Here is an 18,811-nt window from a genome sequence, read left to right as displayed (position 1 = left end):
AAGACAGCGTCATTTTGCAGGCCTTTGAGTTTCGACTTCGATTTCGGACTTTCAGCCTGAATGAGTTGTTTGTGATTCATTTCTGTCTGTTGCATGGGGTAACTGCATCTTCGGACTGCCCTTCTATACCGTTTACCCTCTTCCTCCGTAGACTTCTTCACGGTAGAAATGGAACCAACCTTTTCATGCCCGAGACAACCCCTCGGGCTTTCATACATTATTTTTTATTGCAGCATCTCCATCTACGAAACAGATAACTAGGCAGTTCTAATGATACGCTTCTTGGATAAAGGTCTGGTATTCGTGACTGTCGCCTTATAAACGGAGGCAAGCCACATTCCCCCGCCCTGCCACTCTAAAAGGCGTTACTGTTAGCGAGCCGGCATGGTATTATGCAGCTCCTTATTGGTCTACATGCAATAAGTATGTATCTCATGCTTTGTGCAGCCGTTGCGGACTTGGGTATGTCCGCAGCTTCTCCTACCATCCGCTCACGATTGTCATAGAATCGATCCACATGGATCCCGGACTGCCACACCGAAGGCAGGGCCCCTTTCCATGCCCAAGTCTCAGCTGGCCACGTCGCTTCTATCTCTCTCTGATCCACCAATGCAACCATGAGACCCTCTGTGGGTGCCTTCGAGCGGCGGGGTTGTGTAGTGCAGAGGTGTGGTTAATCACTCAAAGTGAATCATGTCGTGAACAAGTGCAGGCTAAAATAATGTCAATAATGATAAGGATCCATTCCATAGAGAGGCAGAAGTATTTAAGGGATGTCCCTTCCCCCGTCCTCTACTACTCGTTCTCCTTATCCTGCCCACACAGAACATCCTCTCTATCACAGCAAACACCTCCTTTTACCAACTACCACCACCAACTGCCACCATGAGCTTCCACGAGAGCGCTCGAGAAGTCCGCATCGAAGACGAGTACTTCCTCGTCGCCGAGCTTCGGAACGATAATGGTGACTATGTCACTGCCCGTCTTGACCTCAACAGCGTCCTCGGGAACTTCAACGGTATGTCCCTTGGTCATGCTCTTGTCCCGGAACATATTCAATGCCGTGTCCTAGCTGGCTGGCCGACTGACTGACGGTTGGACTTTTGACAGGCAATTTCTCCTGGGGAGAAAGAGACTTCTCCAACAGTGCTTCCAACATCTGGCTCCAGTTCGACGAGGCAATTAACCTGCCAATTCTGCGAGCGACATTGACCACTTCCGGCGGCGACCAGGTTGCCAGAGACGTTAACCTAGCCGAGCGTATCGCCAACAACAACGGCTGCTTTGAATTGCAATAAACTGTTTCCCAGATTGATCAATCAGCTTTAGCCCTTTTTTTAAATAGCAAAAAATACATCTCCCAGCTTCCTGGAGCAAACCTCTGCCATCAAAGTACCGACTTCTCTTCGCTTGTGTCGCGTGGTGTTTAACTGTGAAGTCGACATGGTCCCAACGGCCAATCGGTTTTCCACCAAGTCTCCATTTTTTTTTCTTCTCAGCCACAGGGCAGAAGCCCCTTTTGCGGGAAGGCCCGTCTCCAGCTCTCGCTTGACCTTATTCTGATCATGTACTCCGTACTCTGTTTGGTAGCTATTCCGCCGTACATCTGGTGAATTTTTACTGTGATGCCTCTGTGATATTATGGAACAACTCTTTTGGTCCAGCACTATCTTGAGCAGTATGTTGACAGGTTCGGCACTTCATCAACTGGACAACGATGCAATGCATACGAGTCCTCTGGAGACAAATCGCATCTGTCTAAGCCACAGTTTGCTAGTTAGTTAAACCTTGTGGGCCAGTGGAAATTACGGTGAACAGTGTGGGAAAGTCACCAAACACTCTGGACAGGGCATTCATTCCGTAGGCAGATATTCATATTCGTACGGAGTAGCCTGGTAAGGAACTGACAGTAAATGGAGCAATTGAATAAATGGCCCAGCCTTTTTGGTGGAGGGCCATTCGCGGTACGGAGTATTCAGTTATAAGGCTCCTTGCCCTTTACCAGCACCGACGACGGCCGCCTTCAGCCTTTCAGTTCTTCCCGCTCCCGTTGGTCCGAGACAAAGGTAAAACAAGAACCAGAGCTTGCTTTGAGGTAAAAAAAATAATAATCCTCCGTTGCAGGGGCTCACGGCCTGACGGAGGAGGCATCATATCAGGCAAGGTTCGAGGTACATAGAGTGGTTGACTGCAAGTTGATAAGCCGCTGTGGCATGCCCTTCGTCTCCAAGTTTCATGATGCGGGAGAATCTTCTCACAAACGCATCCTGGAAACGTAGTCTGTGGTTTTGTCTCGAACAGCCCACTCTGGTAAGCTGTGTCTCTTGTCTCTGTCTCTCTGTGTCTTCTGGAAAGCGAGCTAAAGCGGTTTGTGCAGCAGCATATAGCATCCATGCCACCCCTCCGCAGCCACGGACCCCATCTTGAGGGCTGGACTGGGCTCTTCAACGAGTCCAGGTCCAGTATACTCCAGTCCCATGGGTCTGCAGCCTGGAAAATCGATTATCCTTGACCCCTTAGGAGGCTTGTTGGTGCTGGGAGTCTGGGGTTGTCCCCCCCCCCCTTTTTTGCTTGGGTTGACGGCCTCAGCAAGTCAACAAGCATGACAGTAACCGATCCGCTCTCGGTGCAAGACAGGGCATGAGCTACTCCGCACACGGGGGCGTCGTCTCATAAATGGACCTCGCTGGCCTCCTTGCCTCCGTGATGAGTTGTCAAGGCTTGTCTGGCCGGCTGTCCAGTGCGTCTTGTTATTGATAGATCCAGAATGCAGGCAGCATCAGGGATCTAAGAAACAAGATCGATACATCGACCACGCCGGGAATGCATGACCTGTCTCATGTCCCTGCGGGTCCCCCCAAGCTCTTTCTCCCGTATCTTTTTGCCCTGAAGACGTCCTTTGAACGCCTGTGCAGTCGATTAGCAATCGCTGCTTGGTATGCCTTTCTGTAGCCATCAGAGCCGCCTTTGTCCTCTCATGCATATCCTGCGGTAGGGATCATAGGCCAGCCTGCAGCCCGGTATACAGACAGACAGACAGGCAATCAGTAGACAGCGAGTGAGCCCTAGATATATATATGTATCCCTTTATGCATCTCGTCTGGCCCTGCGATCGATCTGGTGGCTGCGGCTATTCTTGGAAGCGGGAAGTCCTGCTGGCCTTGATTGGCGAGGAAGAGACGAAGAAGCCGGCGAAAAGAGTAAAAAAAAAAAAAAAAAAGGAAAAAAAGGAAAAAAAAAAAAAAAAGAGCCAGGGATCGCGCAGTCAAAAAAGTCCAAGTACTGCAGTCCCCGTCGCCTCCTTGAAATCAGGAGAAGAAGAAGAGAAAAGAAAAGAAACCAGCGGCGATGCGGTGCCTTGCATCTCCCTGCGATTGACCGACCCGTCGTCGTCGTCTTCTTCTTCTCCTTCTTCTCCGTCTTCTTCTTCTTGTTGCTTTGCTTTGCTTTTCGCCTGTCGTCCTCCTCGTCCTGAGCTCGCCGTCGCCGTCTCTCCCTTAACCGCCGGCCCATCGAGTGCGCCTCGTCTTTCTTCCCTGCGTCGCTGCGAGCGTCCAGTCCTGCTGCAAACCAGACAGAGCACAAGGCCAGCTGTTTCCCGGTTTCTCATACGGTATCTCTCTGCTCCTGTCCTACCTTGACTGTCATGCCAGTCGCCTCTGCTGCTCTGTTTTTCTCCCGTTGCCGTCCTCACCAAATTTCCGCTGGCTAACGAACGACGACGACGACGACGACGACGTCGAGCTTAGATTGCAGGACCATACTCGTTCATCCGCCCAGAGAAGCCACGGAAACCGACGCTCCTTTCGATCAGAATTACTCTTACTATTATATCGTGCTGCGATACTGGTTGTGGCGGGCTGGAGAATTGCCGCTGAGCATCTGGGACGCTTTGCGCTCGGAGCCAGCCAGGCAGTTGATATCTCGCCCGGCGGCGTCTTTCGCCTCCCTTCGCTCTGTCTGCCAGGCTTCCGGACACCGTTGAACGGCTCGGGCAACCTGTCTTGTGTGTTGTCCTTGATTTAATTACCTTGTTCTTTTTTTTTTTTCTTATTTTTTTCACCTTTGCTACCACGTTCTATGTGTGACCGGTAGACGGCTGGCGGACAGTGTTCATGAATAGTCCTGCACTTCGCCGTTCGGAAGCCACCGTCATGTCTCCCGTTTCGACGGACGGGAGCGAATGGTCAGGAATAAATCAGTATTCACTTCCTTCGCCCAATTCAGTCCGTGGATTCCCTACTCCGTCGCAGTCTGGCGCTGCTCATTCCTCTCATAATGGCCCTTCAGACACTACATCAGTCTCGTCCAACAGCCTCACGCTGCCGCCGTCAGGAAGGATGTCACAGAAGGCTTCGCCTCCAAGCTCAGTCACCTCTCCGTCCAGAGTGAGCGATGGCACCCTCTCGGACCAGAGCAACGCCAGGAGACAGAGGATGGAGGATATGCTGTCTCAGCATTACATTGTGCTTAGAAGGTATCTCCAAGGCCCTTCAAGAGAGGAATCAAATATACGGTCAAACAGAGCTCGAGACAAGCTTCTACGGCTATCACCTGTCTTGTTCCTGGAGCTGAGTACCGACGTCTACGATGAACTGCTCAGACGGCAAGCTGTCGTTGCTGCTTCTCGCCCGGGGCCTCCACGGCCAGAGGTTCCTCCTCACCTACTTCCCCGGCAGGAATATCACAAGAAACGAAACCAGGCACGCCAAAAGTTGTCCTCCCTGCAGGACCAGCGGTTCAAAGACCTGGCAACAGACGTTTTCTGCGAGCTAGAGAGAAGGTTCCCACATTTTGCTGGGCCAGAGATGAACAGGAGGGCTAGTCCTGCACCTAGTATGGGTGGGCGCTTTGGCGGCCCACGACCCGACTCCAATGGGCAAGGATACGGATACCCGGGTACACCAAACGGCTCTCGCGGCCCTCCGCCGGGCCCGAGAGGCCCTGGATACCATTCTGGTCCCGGACCAGGTAACCGGTTTCCCCCTCGACAAGGCTCTCTCGGAGCTATTTCTGCGACGGGACTGGGAATAAATAGCGAGGGCATGCCAGACAACGCACCCTATCAAAAGTCCTTTCAGAATAACACGGTTGTGCCCAATAAGAGTACAATGGTGGAAGACGACGACGCGGACGATGACGATGATCGACGAAGCGATGCCTTTGCGCTGGATAAAGTGCTTGACCACAGAAGGGACATGATGGCTGGCGCAGGAAGTGCAGAACGTGACAAGAAACTTGCTGACGCCGAGGCCCAAGTATCGGAGCTGCAAAAGAAAGTAGAAGAGCTGGAATTGATGCATAAAGAGAAGGAAGAAGAAGTCAACACTCTCAGAAAATCCAATGATAGCTCAAGCGTAGGTTTTTTTTTTTTTTTTTTTTTTTCCAACTCTTCTATGTGAGTAGATTGGCTAATGGAATTCTTAGAGCTGGAAGGCGGAAAAGGCAGAATATGAAGAAATGAAGCGTGAACTCGAAGAGCAGCTGTCTAACACGCATAACCTGAACAATGCGGTCCTCTCTCAGCTCGAGGAGGCCCGGGATCGGCAGAAGGACGCAGAGATGGAACTAGAGAAGCTCCGCCAGGAGCAACATTCTGTCGATGGAACTGCTGGTGGTAACAGATCCCATGACGGTGATGATGACTGGAAAAGCCGGTTTGAAGATCTCGACCGAGAGCACGAATCCCTCAAAGCGAAGTTCAAGCATCAACAGGAGGTCACTGAGCAAGTACGACAACAAGCATCAGCCTTCTTACAGGAAATGCGAGCGCTGTCTGACGGTCACAACTCGAACTGGGACCGCGAAGAGCGTCTTATACGGGACGTACATCGACTGGAAGCAGAGGTCAAGCACTGGAAGAACCGCTATGCAAAATCAAAAACGCAGTTGCGGCATTTACGATCCTCGTCTATCGGGCTACCTGATAACATTCAAGACACGAACACCATAGCTAAAGACAACGCGCTGACCCAGCCGGACGGACTGGTTAAAGACGTACATATCACTAAGTTCCAGATGGCCATCGATGAGCTGTTGCGCATTGCGCGTTCAGACGAGCCGTCCCTCGTGCTGGGCCAGATGAAAGGGGTTGTACTTGCTGTTCGGTATATAACGCAAGATATCGACAGTGCCGTCAATGTTAACACAGCTACCGATGACGAGCTGACGAAAATCCGTGCTCGAGCCAAAGCACAGGTGTCAGCCACAGCGAACAATCTGATCACGGCTTCGAAAAACTTTGGAAACTCCAATGGCCTGTCTCCTGTCTCTCTACTAGATGCAGCTGCATCCCACCTGACTGCTGCTGTTGTCGAGCTCGTTCGCAAGGTGAAGATCAGACCTACACCAGAGGACGAGCTTGCTGATGAAGGAGAGGAAGACCAACTTCCTCCCATGCAGTCGCCGGGATATTTCAGTGTAGCTCCCAGCCTGACGAGGTTCAGCGGCAATGAATCCATCTACAGCGCCATCAGCTCTCCGCCATCTCTACGGTCAAGAACAAACTCCCATTCAATGTCACGAAATAGACTTTCGGGCGCTAAGCATGGCTATCCGGGGCTATCTCCTGATAAAGACCTAGAAGAGCTTCGGGTAAGTTACACCAATTCATACTCTATATAACACTAGAGGCCAGTCTTGACCATATCTAACGCAACCTTGTATAGCTCCACCTTGAAGATCAGACCAGCTCTCTGGTTCACTCCATACAATCCCTCGTGGCTAGTATCCGCGGGGAGGACTCCATCTCCGCCATCCAATTGCACATCAACACCATTGCAGACGCAGTCGAGAAGGTCGTCACGTCTACAGAAACAGCCATGGCTAAACCTGACGCCAACCCAGCGTTACGTGACAGAGCAGTCCCTGTCATTGAGATCCTGGCACGGCATCGCGATAATTTGCTCGACATCGGCGCTGAAGCTAGCAACCTCACTGACGGAACCGAGATTCGTGAATTGAACAGCAAACTCCCACCCATCGCCTTCCAAATTGCCCGGGAGACGAAGGAGCTAGTCCAGCGCATCGATCAGATCGAATATGCTAGCCAGAACAACGAGGAAGATGACTTCCGTTAACCGATTTATTCACTCAATTGCCTACTACTTCCAACCTACCCATTCACTTTCATCTTGCTCTTCTATCCTTCCTATTGATATGCTTCTCATCTCACCACCTTACAGACTTACTTCTTTATTTACTTTGCTTCTTACTTATCCAGCGGAATGACCTGCTTTTTTTCATTGGCCACAGATTTATTTTCTCTCTTGCAAAGCTTCTTCTGGGATCCAGCTCTTAAGTTCATGTTCGGTTCTCTCTTTCGGAGCCACCAGTTGCAATCGCTCTTATATTCCCTTGTTATTTTTATTATTTTTTATTATTTTATCCCCAGCGGAGACTTTTACGGGCAACGGTGACGAGATCGGATGGATGTACTTTTATTCTCTCTCGATAGATAGATATTTCGTATATCCGACTATTATTTAATGTCAGTTATGGGCAATCATGCTACCTACCTCTTTATCTGCTCTCTCTGCATCACTTTCGGCTCTTTCAATAATAATGAACTGCCTAGCCCGTCCTCTGTACGTATGAGCTATCGAAACATGCAGAAGAGTTTTTTTCCCTTTCGTTGGCCTCGTTTCCTCTTTGGGCCTGGCCTCCCGTGTGGGTCTCCCGCGCCCCTGAGTCACATGACCTGATAGTATAAAGAGAAGGAAGGAGCAGAGAAGCGGAAGGAAAGAGCGACCTTTCTCTTCCATTCAAACTTCTTAGTCAGAGACTTTGTATTACTAATTTCTTATTCATCTTTGTATTATATCATCAAAAGCAAACAGTGCAAACACCCCTCCATCCCGCCCGCCCCCCCACCCCACCTCTGTTTTTCTGCCACCCGTCGCCGCCATCATGGCCTTTGCTCGTCCTTCTTCTTCTTCTTCCTTCTTGCTCGCTTCCATCCGTCGTCCTCACACTCTCCAATCCATCGCATCTCAACCAAAGCTATCCAGGTCGTTTCACAAGACTTCGCCCATCATGTCTAACGTTTACTTTGACGTCGAGTACACCGACAAGAACAACTCTGGTATGTTGCTGCTGCTGTTGTTGTCCCGCTCTCTGCCCCTCTTTCCTGTGTTTTGTTTACTCCCACTACATCAAAGGGACTCCCAGGCGGTGATATTACATCAATTGGGCAGCAGACAAAGCTATACACGATACAGCACGCTGACATTAATGTTTTTTCTGCTCCCTATAGTTCAGAGCGGCCGCATCAACTTCAGACTCTATGATGATGTTGTGCCAAAGACCGCTGCCAACTTTAGGGCCCTCTGCACCGGCGAGAAGGGTTTCGGATACTCTGGCTCTGGTTTCCACCGTATCATCCCAGGCTTCATGATCCAGGGCGGTGACTTCACCCGTGGAAACGTATGTCTCTTGTCATTTTATTGTCTTTATAGTCCGGTGACTGAGTAGCTAACGCTGAGTTGTATGCAGGGAACCGGTGGAAAGTCCATCTACGGTGAGAAGTTCGCCGATGAGAACTTCAACCGCAAGCACGACCGCCCTGGTCTCTTGTCCATGGCCAACGCCGGCCCCAACACGTGAGTCTCCATTTCCATACTTGCAATCACGTTACTGACCCGTTCTCAACTTCAGCAACGGCTCTCAATTCTTCATCACCACCGTTGTCACCTCCTGGCTTGATGGAAAGCACGTTGTCTTCGGCGAGGTCGCTGACGACAAGTCTATGGAGATCGTCAAGTGTCTCGAGGCCTGCGGCAGTGCTTCCGGTGCCGTCAAGACCAGCCACAAGCCCTGCATTAAGGGCTGCGGTGTCTTGTAAACAACTGCGAGCCGTTTTCTTTTCGCCCGAATAGACACAGCCTTGGCCTTTTGATGAGAAAAGAAATCGTTATGGCTTGATCCTCTATCCCTTGTGATTCTTTCTTACCGTTGTGGTCCTTGTTTATCTCTACTTTTCATCTCTCTGCTATGAACAGGTAGTATGGCTTGAAGGGATAGGACAACTGTGGTGGGAAGTAGCTGGAAAGGACAACCAGATCACCTTTCTTTTTCTCTGTCAAGAAGCTAATTGCCATACCTATTCTTTCTGGATTGCAACATATCAAGGCGGCTGTTTCAGTACGAAGACAAAGCACATAATCATTCGGCATTTTACATTGCATAGCTACAAATTAAAGAGGGGCACTACTCGCTCTCAATTGTACAATTTCGCATCTCTGCTACTTCCTTGTTTTTCTTTCGTAGTTTTCTTCATTGCATCAAGATAGTAGATGGTGGGGTTAGACTTATGGATGAACGTTTGCCACTTGAGTTTCTTCTGCACTCGAAGAAGCGAAAAAGAAAACATCCCTCCAACGCCGTGATTTCCCCAATAGATGCATTCTAATTTGACCTCATTCCTTATGATATCCGGTGATGCAGCATGACATGTAAAATGGCCATACGTCTATTCCTTTGAGTATGAGCATTGCACCGGCACTTGTTTGCGTTCAAATGGGGAAGCCCAAAACCCACAGCGGCGAGTTCTGAGCAAACTCCGCATCACGGAGATAGAAATCCCTGGGATCGTCATTGACTTTACAACAGAGGCCATGCATGATGGACTAGTCATCATATGCCTGTTGCACCCTCGGCTGTACAAGACCCGGAAGTCTTCGGGCATCTCTCGATGTGGACTAAATAAGTACTGCCAGCACTCAAGTTCCTCACTCATCGTCATAGTCTGGGCCGGATGCAGCTTCTCCCATCAAAACTCTTTTCCCCGCTGCCTTCAGTACCCCGTTTAATATTTCCCTTGTTTGCTTGCACCCGTCGATCCCAACCGCAAACATGGTCTCGAGATACGACACATGCACTCCCGAATCCATATGCACAATTGATAGCATCTGATTCTCGTTTTCGGCATCATAATCATCATCTTCCTCATCTTCTTCGTCCTTTGGAACAGTTATGTCTGGCATAGGATTTGTATTGGCGACCGTCATATACGGCAACTCGACTTCTTCAGGAGCAGAGATGTCTAGCAGAGGATCGAGGCTCTCGTTTATTCCTCCTATCTGTGCGGATTCAGCTGTTACTGCTGGAGTAGATGCACGGCCGCTCATTCCTACTGTGCAGGCACACAGCAGCCCGGGCATAGGAATACCGGCGTCAACCAGGGCGAGGGTACATGCATTCAGACACGCAGCGAATAGGGAACCGTCAGAGGAAAGGACCGATACATGAACCGAAATTGTACTGCGGGGGTAGAGATGGGCGTGTATATGTGGTTGAAAGGCATCCCGGAGCAAGGTAGCTAGCTCCGTTGTGGCTTGCCTGTTAATCACCCATTAGTCAACCGCTAATATACAAAGTAGGAGACATAGAAATGACATACCTGTCACCTCCGCCACTGCCAGCAGCACTCTTCTTTTTCCTGTCCACATTCGCAAATCCAGCTAGATTGACAACAACATTTATTACTGCGCCAGCTGCGCCAGCTGTTTCTGAGCGTTTACCCTCCGCGGGCCCATGTACAGTACAAAGAACCGCAGTATTACCCATTGATAGGTACGAGGAGCCAGAGCTTGCTGGATTGGTAGATATTTGGGCCTGAAGAAGTCGTAGTTCATTCCATCGTCGTCCGTCTAGTCGCAATCGTGTGAGACGATAGGTTGTGGACGTGTCAAGAGGCATTTTATCAAACCGGAGACACAGAGGGAGAATCGCATGTATCAAACAGTAGGATTAGCTGAAATGTCTATATTTTGTGGTATGGGGGAGTTATTCGAATTTAAAGGGCTTCGATGTTTTTTTATCTGAAGCTCAGTAATTTGCCTTTTTTGGTGAAAATTATGCCAAGCGACAGATTAGTTACATAAGCCAAGCGTTGGCTCTAGTTAACGGACCAAGCCCAGGTATCAATTTAGTCAAAAGAAAAAGGTCAATTGTATTCTGTATATCAATCGCCGGGCACGTATCTCATATCTTACTTATTTTTAGCCGCGATCAGCTCGTTACTCTATGCATTGCATCATGAAGTTTCCATGTGTCGTGGTATCGGCGCCTGGAGGCAATTAGGCGGCTAATTTCACGTGACTACGAGTCGTTTCCGCGTCACCTCATCTCGTTCGAGATTGATCAAGCCTCCATTTGAAATAGACGACTAAATTCATGACTAGAAGATGCCGACTCACTGGGAACTGCAGGACACTGACGCGACCACGGAAGATAGTGATGATGATGATCTGGGATACCCAAGTGTCGCTAGAGTGCCGACAAAGCGGCGTAGCCCTGTGCAACTCTCTAGTACGTGATGCTACCGTGCATGTAGATGCTATTTGAATGAAACTAATAATAACGGGTTTAAGATGACAAGCCGCAAAAACGACAGAGACCATTACTGGAGTCCCCTGTAACACCTGGTAGAGAGAACAACTTCATCGATCTGTCAAAGACCGCAAGTGAAGGGAGTGACGATGAGTTCAACAATGGCGAGGCTGTGTACAAGGAGTTTAAGAATCGTAAGACTGTCCAGCGTAAAAGATCAGCTGCACAAATGCGCAAACGCCGAAAAATCCAAAGGGACTCTATCGTTGGCCGTCGTGGTACCGGAATTGAAAGCCGCAAACCAGCTCGCCTGCCGCGAGAATATGGTGACCTCAGTTCTGACGATGACATGATGGAAGATACCCTCCCTGACTACTTGAAAAGACGCCGGACTGCCTTTGACAAAAGGAGAGAACAACTTGTTGAAGCCGGATTAAAGCTACCGCCCAATTTTGATGATGTGCAGTTCTCAGATGACGAACAACTCGATTCGCTGATAGAAAAGCCTTCGTTTTCGCATGTGAAGCCGTCACGTAAGTATGAGGATGTCCAATTGCCATATTCTTTAGGCTTGATACCTGCTCCGATTGCTCAATGGCTCCGGAATTACCAAGTTGAAGGTGTCGGATTTCTCCATGAGTTATTCGTTTATCAGAAAGGTGGCATTCTTGGTGATGATATGGGCCTAGGCAAGACTGTCCAAGTCATCGCGTTTCTTACCGCTGCATACGGTAAAACTGGCGATGAGAGGGATGCCAAACGAATGCGAAAGATGAGGCGAAAAGGAGAATGTGCCTGGTATCCTAGGACTCTAATTGTTTGCCCTGGAACACTTATTCAAAATTGGAGAGACGAGTTTGATCGATGGGGTTGGTGGCATGTGGATGTATATCATGGCGACTCCAAGGATGCTGCTCTCAAATCTGCCGCATCTGGGAGAGCGGAGATCCTTATCACCACATACACCACATACCGCTTGAATCGAAGCGCAGTTAACATGGTGGAGTGGGATTGTGTGATCGCGGATGAATGTCACATAATAAAGGACCGGAAGTCAGAAACTGCGAAGGCTATGAATGAGTTAAATGCCTTGTGTAGGATTGGACTAACTGGAACTGCCATACAGAATAAATATGAAGAACTATGGACCTTACTGAACTGGACGAACCCTGGGCAATTTGGACCTATCTCTACCTGGAAGTCCACAATATGTGAACCGTTAAAAGTAGGACAATCCCATGATGCTACAATATATCAGCTGAGCCGAGCGAGGAAGACGGCACGGAAATTGGTGAAGAACCTTCTCCCTGCATTCTTCTTAAGGCGCATGAAGTCGCTTATTGCGGACCAGTTGCCAAAAAAGAGTGATCGGGTTGTCTTTTGCCCCCTTACCGAAACACAGTCAGACGCATATGAGAATTTTCTGGATAGCGACATAGTTGATTATATCAAGAACTCATCTGACTACTGCAGCTGTGGGTCTGGGAAGAAAGCGGGATGGTGCTGTCGGATGTTTTTACCCCAAGGAGGTAAATGGCAGAGCTATGTCTTTCCTGCTATTTCAAACCTCCAGAAGATCAGCAACCATCTTGCGATTCTAATACCACAGCCAATGGACCCGAAAGACAAGCAAGCAAAAGACTTGGAAATGTTGCAAGTTGCTGTCCCAGATCAATGGAGGGAACTATACCGCACCCGGGGATCAATCATGAACTACTCAAATCCCGAATTCTGTGGAAAGTGGAAAGTCTTGAAGAAGCTTCTGAAATGGTGGCACGCCAACGGAGATAAAGTCCTGGTATTTTCCCATAACGTCAGGCTACTTAAAATGCTTCAGATGCTCTTCAATCACACAAGTTATAATGTGAGCTACTTGGATGGCTCGATGAGCTATGAAGACAGGTCAAACATCGTTAACGCGTTCAATTCGGACCCCCGGCAATTCGTTTTCCTTATATCCACGAAAGCAGGCGGAGTAGGGCTAAACATAACCTCTGCAAATAAGGTCGTTGTTGTTGACCCGAATTGGAACCCTGCTTATGATCTTCAGGCGCAAGACCGTGCGTATCGGATTGGCCAACTTAGGGACGTGGAAGTCTTTAGACTTGTTTCTGCTGGCACCATCGAAGAGATAGTATATGCCCGTCAAATATACAAGCAGCAACAGGCAAACATCGGCTACAATGCTAGCACTGAAAGACGTTATTTCAAAGGTGTTCAAGAGAAGAAAGATCAGAAGGGAGAGATTTTTGGTTTAGCAAATCTCTTCGAATACCAGAACAATAATGTTGTTTTAAGAGATATTGTTAACAAAACTAACATAGCTGAAAGCAAAGCTGGCGTGCAGGTAATCGATTTCGAGATGGAGAGAGAACAAAGCCAAAGAGATTATGATGGGGTAGATGACAAGCTTAACCTATCCACACCAGATGAAAATGATGACCTCGCAATGAGCCAGCTCGCGGCTTTGGTTCGTGGTGAAGGACTTGCAGAAGAAAACAAGAAGCTTGCTCCAATCCTCAAACATGACCCTATACAAGCTATTCTCGCAGGCGCGGGTGTTGAATATACCCATGAGAACACAGAGGTTATTGGTTCTTCCAAGATTGAAGCCCAGCTCAGCCGTCGTGCCGAGTTAGTTAATGATGGCGAGGAGATTGGTGAAGAACAAGTCTTTAGACCGGAATCTAGGGAAGGAAAGCCTGCTAGCATTCAAGTTCGTGGGAAGAATGGACAGTCTGCTACGTTTAAGTACCGTCCTCCTCCAGAAGTCATGAAGCGTCAATTTTGTACCATGGCGGCTCGTTATGGTTTCCGCGATGTGACAGAATTTGCGCTTACAGTCGAAGGCTTGACTTCAGCACAACGGAGAACCTGGCTAGAGAATTGGTATAAAGAACGCAGAGAGAAGTTACTCGGCGGCGGAATCTTCAAAGATTCTCGAGATCCTACAAGACCACAGAAGGCTGGGGGCTGATGGTAATCATAGTGGATAGTGGCTAGTTAAGTGAAGAACCATAGCTACTAAGCCATTGGGGATGGATGGTTAATGCCTTCGGCACCACAACAGTGGTCAGACTAAAGTAGGCTAATTATGTACCTCACTCACTCAGTGGACTGTGGAGTCAAGACGTGCATAGACGGCTTCTTTACCAATGCAAATTTTGCTAGACTTGCCAGGCTGCTAGTATTAAACAGAAGGGTTTAAGGATATACTCCGAAGATTTGAATGAAAAGAGCACGCGGAGGCTCACTTATTATTGCTTAGAAAACTCGATACCAATACCATCCCATCCATGACTCCACGCTCCCATGGGCGTATAAAACTAAATCCGCATTGTTGCCGCTGTTCACCGTCCACCGTCCACCGTTCACCGTGAATAAACTCCGAAACGGGAATCAATAACTCAAAACCAAGAGAGTGTCCACAAAGCGGGAAGGTTGGGCCATTTCTCCTGCCATTTAGCAAGTATTTCAGGGACTCGTTCGTCGAAGCCTCTCCGGGCATCGCCAGTGCCCTGATCCCACCCATTGGGTCCATTTAGTCGCCGCTCCTCATCAGCCACTTCATTAAGTCTGTTCGCCAAATCCAGTATTCCCTTACTTCCAACCAAGGCTTCTTCATGGTTATCTCTGATATCGACGTTGAAAACGTGAACGGGCCTGTTCAAAGGAGAGCCACGGTTCATGAGATCCTCCACCACAGCATCCCAGCATCGCTCTTCGCATGTGATGATAACATCGACGACACCCCCTTCAGTTCCAAGGCTACCCTTATCCCCCCTGGATACGTGCTCTAAGCGAGGCATTCCGGGACACCAATCTTGAAATCGTTCAGGACCCCATTTTACGCCCTTATTCCGTTCTAGCATGGGAAGAACTCCGTTATTTCGGTATAATCTTGGATCTTTCGCTTGTAATTCATCATATATTTGCGAATAAGATACGGTATTAAAATTATAAACGTTTGGTTGTGTGATAGAAGGCCCAGGCAGACGAACTAGGGAGCCCGTGCCAAATGAGATGACAGAGTATGATGATGGAGGTGCAGATAGACGATTATGTGCTTCCATGGATCGGTTCTGATTTGCGGCACAAACCGTGCAAAATTTGAGTTTGAAGGATGTTGATGCAGGATGAGGAGGGGTTGAATTGTTTACCACGGTGCCTTCATTTGGTGCCGACGATATATCAGCCTGCTCCGCAGGAGGTGGAGGGGGTGGTGGAGGCGGAGGAGGATTTATAGTCATAGCCTGGTGCGTGCCTGCGTCCATGTTGAGTAGGAATGACAGTTCAACACTGAGTACTTCTTATACCAGAAAAGCTGTATTATGGCCAAGTAGGTTAGCTAGCGCTCAAATGCCCATTCGAAAGAGGGCAAAAAATGAGAGTGGATAATGGATTGAAATAATAATCAGAGAGTAAGTTGCGTATAATAGGTTATCCTCAAGAGATATAGGACAGCTCCAATAAAGGGAATCATCATAATAAACAGCGCAGTGGATTTAGGAATTGACGATTTGATAGCATACCTTAGAATGTATATTCCAGTTTGGTACCCGTTGTCATCGTATATTCGCCGTCTAAGTAGTTTTCCTCCGATTCAAAGCTGGCAAGAGTCGCGTTGTTGACTTGAAGTTGGAAATTCAACTTAGCGAGCTTTTTATACCAGGATACCCATACCTTACCTTAGTAATGGAAATAACACGTGATTCGCATTGATCCATTATACAACCCGCTTATATAATGAAGGGGAATATCTATTTTAACGTGGTTTTTTGGCATATATTTATTTTTATTTACTAGTTACACTACGACAACTCCCCCGAACTTAGCTATTTCGAGGGAACTACATATTGATGGTATATTTCACGTTTATTATATATATATATATATATTCCAGTGGAGTAACCCCGATGCTACCTCATCGCTAAAGTGAAAGAAGCCCCAGCATAGTATGCCCCGTTGTGCTCTTAAATAAAAACAACCGAAATAATTGGAGGGTTATCAATCATGTATATAACCGCCTCACAAATCCAAAATCAACAGGTTTTCGGGAGACACAGGACGGGGAGCATTGGGAGCGGAGGGTGTATCTGATTTACTCCCTTCTAGGGCCTGCTTCGCTTTAAGACGTTCTAGTTTTCTCTTTCGCAGTTTATCTTTCCTGGCGTGGAACTCGATAAGGTGTTTATTTTTCTGGCGCCAATCGGCAGTTTCCAGGTCGGGGAATTGGAAGGGACAGCCGTTAGCGGAGTGGCCCTTTTGGCCACAATAGTTGCATGAGAGCTTCTCACTGTAAATTTCCGGGCTCTTGACCTGTGGTTGAGTGTTTACTGGCTCTTGCCTGGGCTCAGGTCTAGCCTCCATCTTTGACCCAGCCACTGACTCGGGCTTGGCTGGAGTTTTTGTTTTCGATTCAGACACGGCTTCAGACTGAGTTTTTTGCGCGATCTGGATCTTTTTAACAGCTTGGGTGACCGACTGCAGCTCTTTCGAGTCAGGCTGCTCTCGGCCTTCGGCTTTCTTCCTAAAGAATTCAATGCCGCTCTTGTGAGCTTTCTGCCATGCAGGGCTGGTCCTCTCTGGGTACTTGTAGAAGCATCCATCCTCTGAATGATGAGGCATTGAGCAATAACCGCAGGTGACCTTCCCCTTTTTATCGACGGCGTCAGCTTGAGAGCCTGATGCATTAAGACTATCTGGCTTTGAGCCTGCAGAACGAGGGCCATTGGCAACAGAGGAGGTTACAGATGGAGTAGGTTCGGGTTGAGGCTCCTCCTCGTTCGCTCCTCGTGATAAGGCTGGTCTCAGAACCCGTGCAACCATCTTATCGACCGATAGCGTCAACGGCCCATCTTTTGCATTGCGGGCAGCATCGATCTCGTTTTGGATCATCTCCCTTGCCCTCTCGGAGACTCGCAGGTAAAGCAAGTCTTGAGCCATCCAATCCGGTATAATAAAGCCCAGCTTCCTTATCTTGGAGTAGTACCTGTAGAACGTTGAAATGTAGTCAAAATCGTTCTTGGCATTGATGGTCATGAGCTTCTGAATGAGATATCGCCGGTCATCTTCATTCACTAAGCTACAATATGATTCTATCTGCCTCCAGAGAAGGTATGCTGATCGGTTTGGCGGCTCGAAAATTTCATCCTTGAACTGTGGGCCGATAGACTCGTACATAAAATCGTAGAGCCATTCGTTTTGAACTTCCCACAATTTTGGATGAACTTGCGAATCGGGAGGGCAAACCTCCTGTCCATCCTCCAGTATCGGCAGACAGGTTGCCGCTTTCGCCTGCTCGAAGACGCGATCTTTCCAGTCTGGAAATTTCTTCGCCATATGCAGGACTTTGGCGCGAGCCACCAGACTCGCTCGGGAGCGGAAAGCAGTGATTGTGTCCTCGACGGGCACCTCAGCATTGATGCTACGATCAATAATCTCCGGGTTGTGGACATAACGAGGGATCTGCGAAATCGACGGCGGCTCATCAACGGGTGGTGGGACTAGCTGGTCCATCCTGGCTTCCATCTGTTGAAACTTCCGTTCCATAGTAGCCAGCATCTCCAATATTTCAGGGATACCGGGCATCTGCTTCGCATCCGCGTGTGTGTTCACAAATTCCTTTGGTTCCTCCTTCGATACGGCATTATACCCGCTCTTAAAGTCCATCTCATGGTCATCTTCGTGGTTGGAGTTGACGAAGCCAGCCCCATGGTTGCTCGGCACCGAACTTCTGGCCGTCGATTCGGCGCCTTCGCTTTGGTTTCCGAATTCATGGCCATTCGGGGTCACGGATTGAGCCGTAGAAGAGGCCACAGACGGCGCATGGGAGACTCCGTTGGCCTGGGGAGGCGGTGAAATTGGCACATCTGTTGAACCAGTTGCTGAGGGAGACTGGGCCATGTTTAGGAGCTTCCAAAAAACGCGAAGAGAGGGATGGAGGTGGTAATTGGCAACCAACTGCTTTCGAAGAGGTATATGGACTTATATAGAGAGAGAAGCAACCTCGCGATCAGCCGCGAGGGAGCAATGAGCTCATGGCCGCAAAACAAACCCGCATAAGAGGAAACACCCAAGCGGCCACAAAAAAAGAATTTCGAGAATTTTTGGGCCAATGAGAGCAGGGGCATGTGACCTCTCTCGCCGTCCACTCTATCTCGACGTCTCAGGAAAAGAAAGGAAAAAGAGCCAAAAATATATACGTGTATATACAATACATGGCTATATGAAAGAGCTCTGACCGGCAGGTTTTGAGACTTGGAGAGGCTCAGAGGTGCCGGAGGCTGTTGACTGGCTGGCGAAGTGGGAAAAGGGGCCCTGTTCCTGGGGTTGGTTGTTGGATCTTGCCCCAGGAGCCGTATCTGAGACCCAGGAACCGTTTTATCAGCCCTCGCGTGGCACAGAGGAACATACTCTATAACGACCTGTGGAAGCCCCTTTTCATAAGGCCATATGCAAAGCATTAATGATCGGGAGT

The 18,811-nt window shown here is 48.8% G+C and overlaps 8 protein-coding genes across 8 annotated transcripts; 4 read left to right on the top strand and 4 right to left on the bottom strand.

Moving 5' to 3' along the window:
• Positions 1-617: 617 nt before the first annotated feature.
• ARB_00274 (glutamine-serine-proline rich protein, putative) lies at positions 618-1,298 on the top strand (the record flags this gene model as incomplete). The annotated part of the gene is made up of 3 exons (XM_003013410.1): positions 618-667; positions 753-1,018; positions 1,111-1,298. The coding sequence occupies 3 exons, from the start codon at positions 618-620 to the stop codon at positions 1,296-1,298; spliced, it is 504 nt and encodes a 167-aa protein (XP_003013456.1).
• Positions 1,299-3,087: 1,789 nt separating this feature from the next.
• ARB_00273 (uncharacterized protein) lies at positions 3,088-3,513 on the bottom strand (the record flags this gene model as incomplete). The annotated part of the gene is made up of 1 exon (XM_003013409.1): positions 3,088-3,513. The coding sequence occupies one exon, from the start codon at positions 3,511-3,513 to the stop codon at positions 3,088-3,090; it is 426 nt and encodes a 141-aa protein (XP_003013455.1).
• Positions 3,514-4,340: 827 nt separating this feature from the next.
• On the top strand, positions 4,341-7,079 carry ARB_00272 (cell polarity protein, putative; the record flags this gene model as incomplete). The annotated part of the gene is made up of 3 exons (XM_003013408.1): positions 4,341-5,357; positions 5,428-6,594; positions 6,669-7,079. The coding sequence occupies 3 exons, from the start codon at positions 4,341-4,343 to the stop codon at positions 7,077-7,079; spliced, it is 2,595 nt and encodes an 864-aa protein (XP_003013454.1).
• An 829-nt stretch (positions 7,080-7,908) lies between these two features.
• ARB_00271 (uncharacterized protein) lies at positions 7,909-8,842 on the top strand (the record flags this gene model as incomplete). Its single annotated transcript, XM_003013407.1, has 4 exons — positions 7,909-8,083; positions 8,255-8,424; positions 8,494-8,600; positions 8,656-8,842. The coding sequence occupies 4 exons, from the start codon at positions 7,909-7,911 to the stop codon at positions 8,840-8,842; spliced, it is 639 nt and encodes a 212-aa protein (XP_003013453.1).
• Positions 8,843-9,728: 886 nt separating this feature from the next.
• Positions 9,729-10,698, bottom strand: ARB_00270 (uncharacterized protein; the record flags this gene model as incomplete). The annotated part of the gene is made up of 2 exons (XM_003013406.1): positions 9,729-10,338; positions 10,400-10,698. The coding sequence occupies 2 exons, from the start codon at positions 10,696-10,698 to the stop codon at positions 9,729-9,731; spliced, it is 909 nt and encodes a 302-aa protein (XP_003013452.1).
• Positions 10,699-11,186: 488 nt separating this feature from the next.
• Positions 11,187-14,308, top strand: ARB_00269 (uncharacterized protein; the record flags this gene model as incomplete). The annotated part of the gene is made up of 2 exons (XM_003013405.1): positions 11,187-11,310; positions 11,373-14,308. 2 exons carry the CDS (start codon positions 11,187-11,189, stop codon positions 14,306-14,308), a joined length of 3,060 nt encoding a protein of 1,019 aa, XP_003013451.1.
• A 430-nt stretch (positions 14,309-14,738) lies between these two features.
• On the bottom strand, positions 14,739-15,605 carry ARB_00268 (uncharacterized protein; the record flags this gene model as incomplete). Its single annotated transcript, XM_003013404.1, has 1 exon — positions 14,739-15,605. One exon carries the CDS (start codon positions 15,603-15,605, stop codon positions 14,739-14,741), a length of 867 nt encoding a protein of 288 aa, XP_003013450.1.
• Positions 15,606-16,359: 754 nt separating this feature from the next.
• ARB_00267 (uncharacterized protein) lies at positions 16,360-18,237 on the bottom strand (the record flags this gene model as incomplete). Its single annotated transcript, XM_003013403.1, has 1 exon — positions 16,360-18,237. One exon carries the CDS (start codon positions 18,235-18,237, stop codon positions 16,360-16,362), a length of 1,878 nt encoding a protein of 625 aa, XP_003013449.1.
• Positions 18,238-18,811: the final 574 nt, after the last annotated feature.

The sequence above is a fragment of the Trichophyton benhamiae genome (genome assembly GCF_000151125.1).
Source record: "Trichophyton benhamiae CBS 112371 chromosome Unknown contig00070.0, whole genome shotgun sequence".
Lineage (NCBI taxonomy): Eukaryota > Fungi > Ascomycota > Eurotiomycetes > Onygenales > Arthrodermataceae > Trichophyton > Trichophyton benhamiae.
The sequence above is the reverse complement of the archived record's forward strand: the minus strand, read 5'-3'. Positions and strand labels throughout refer to the sequence as shown.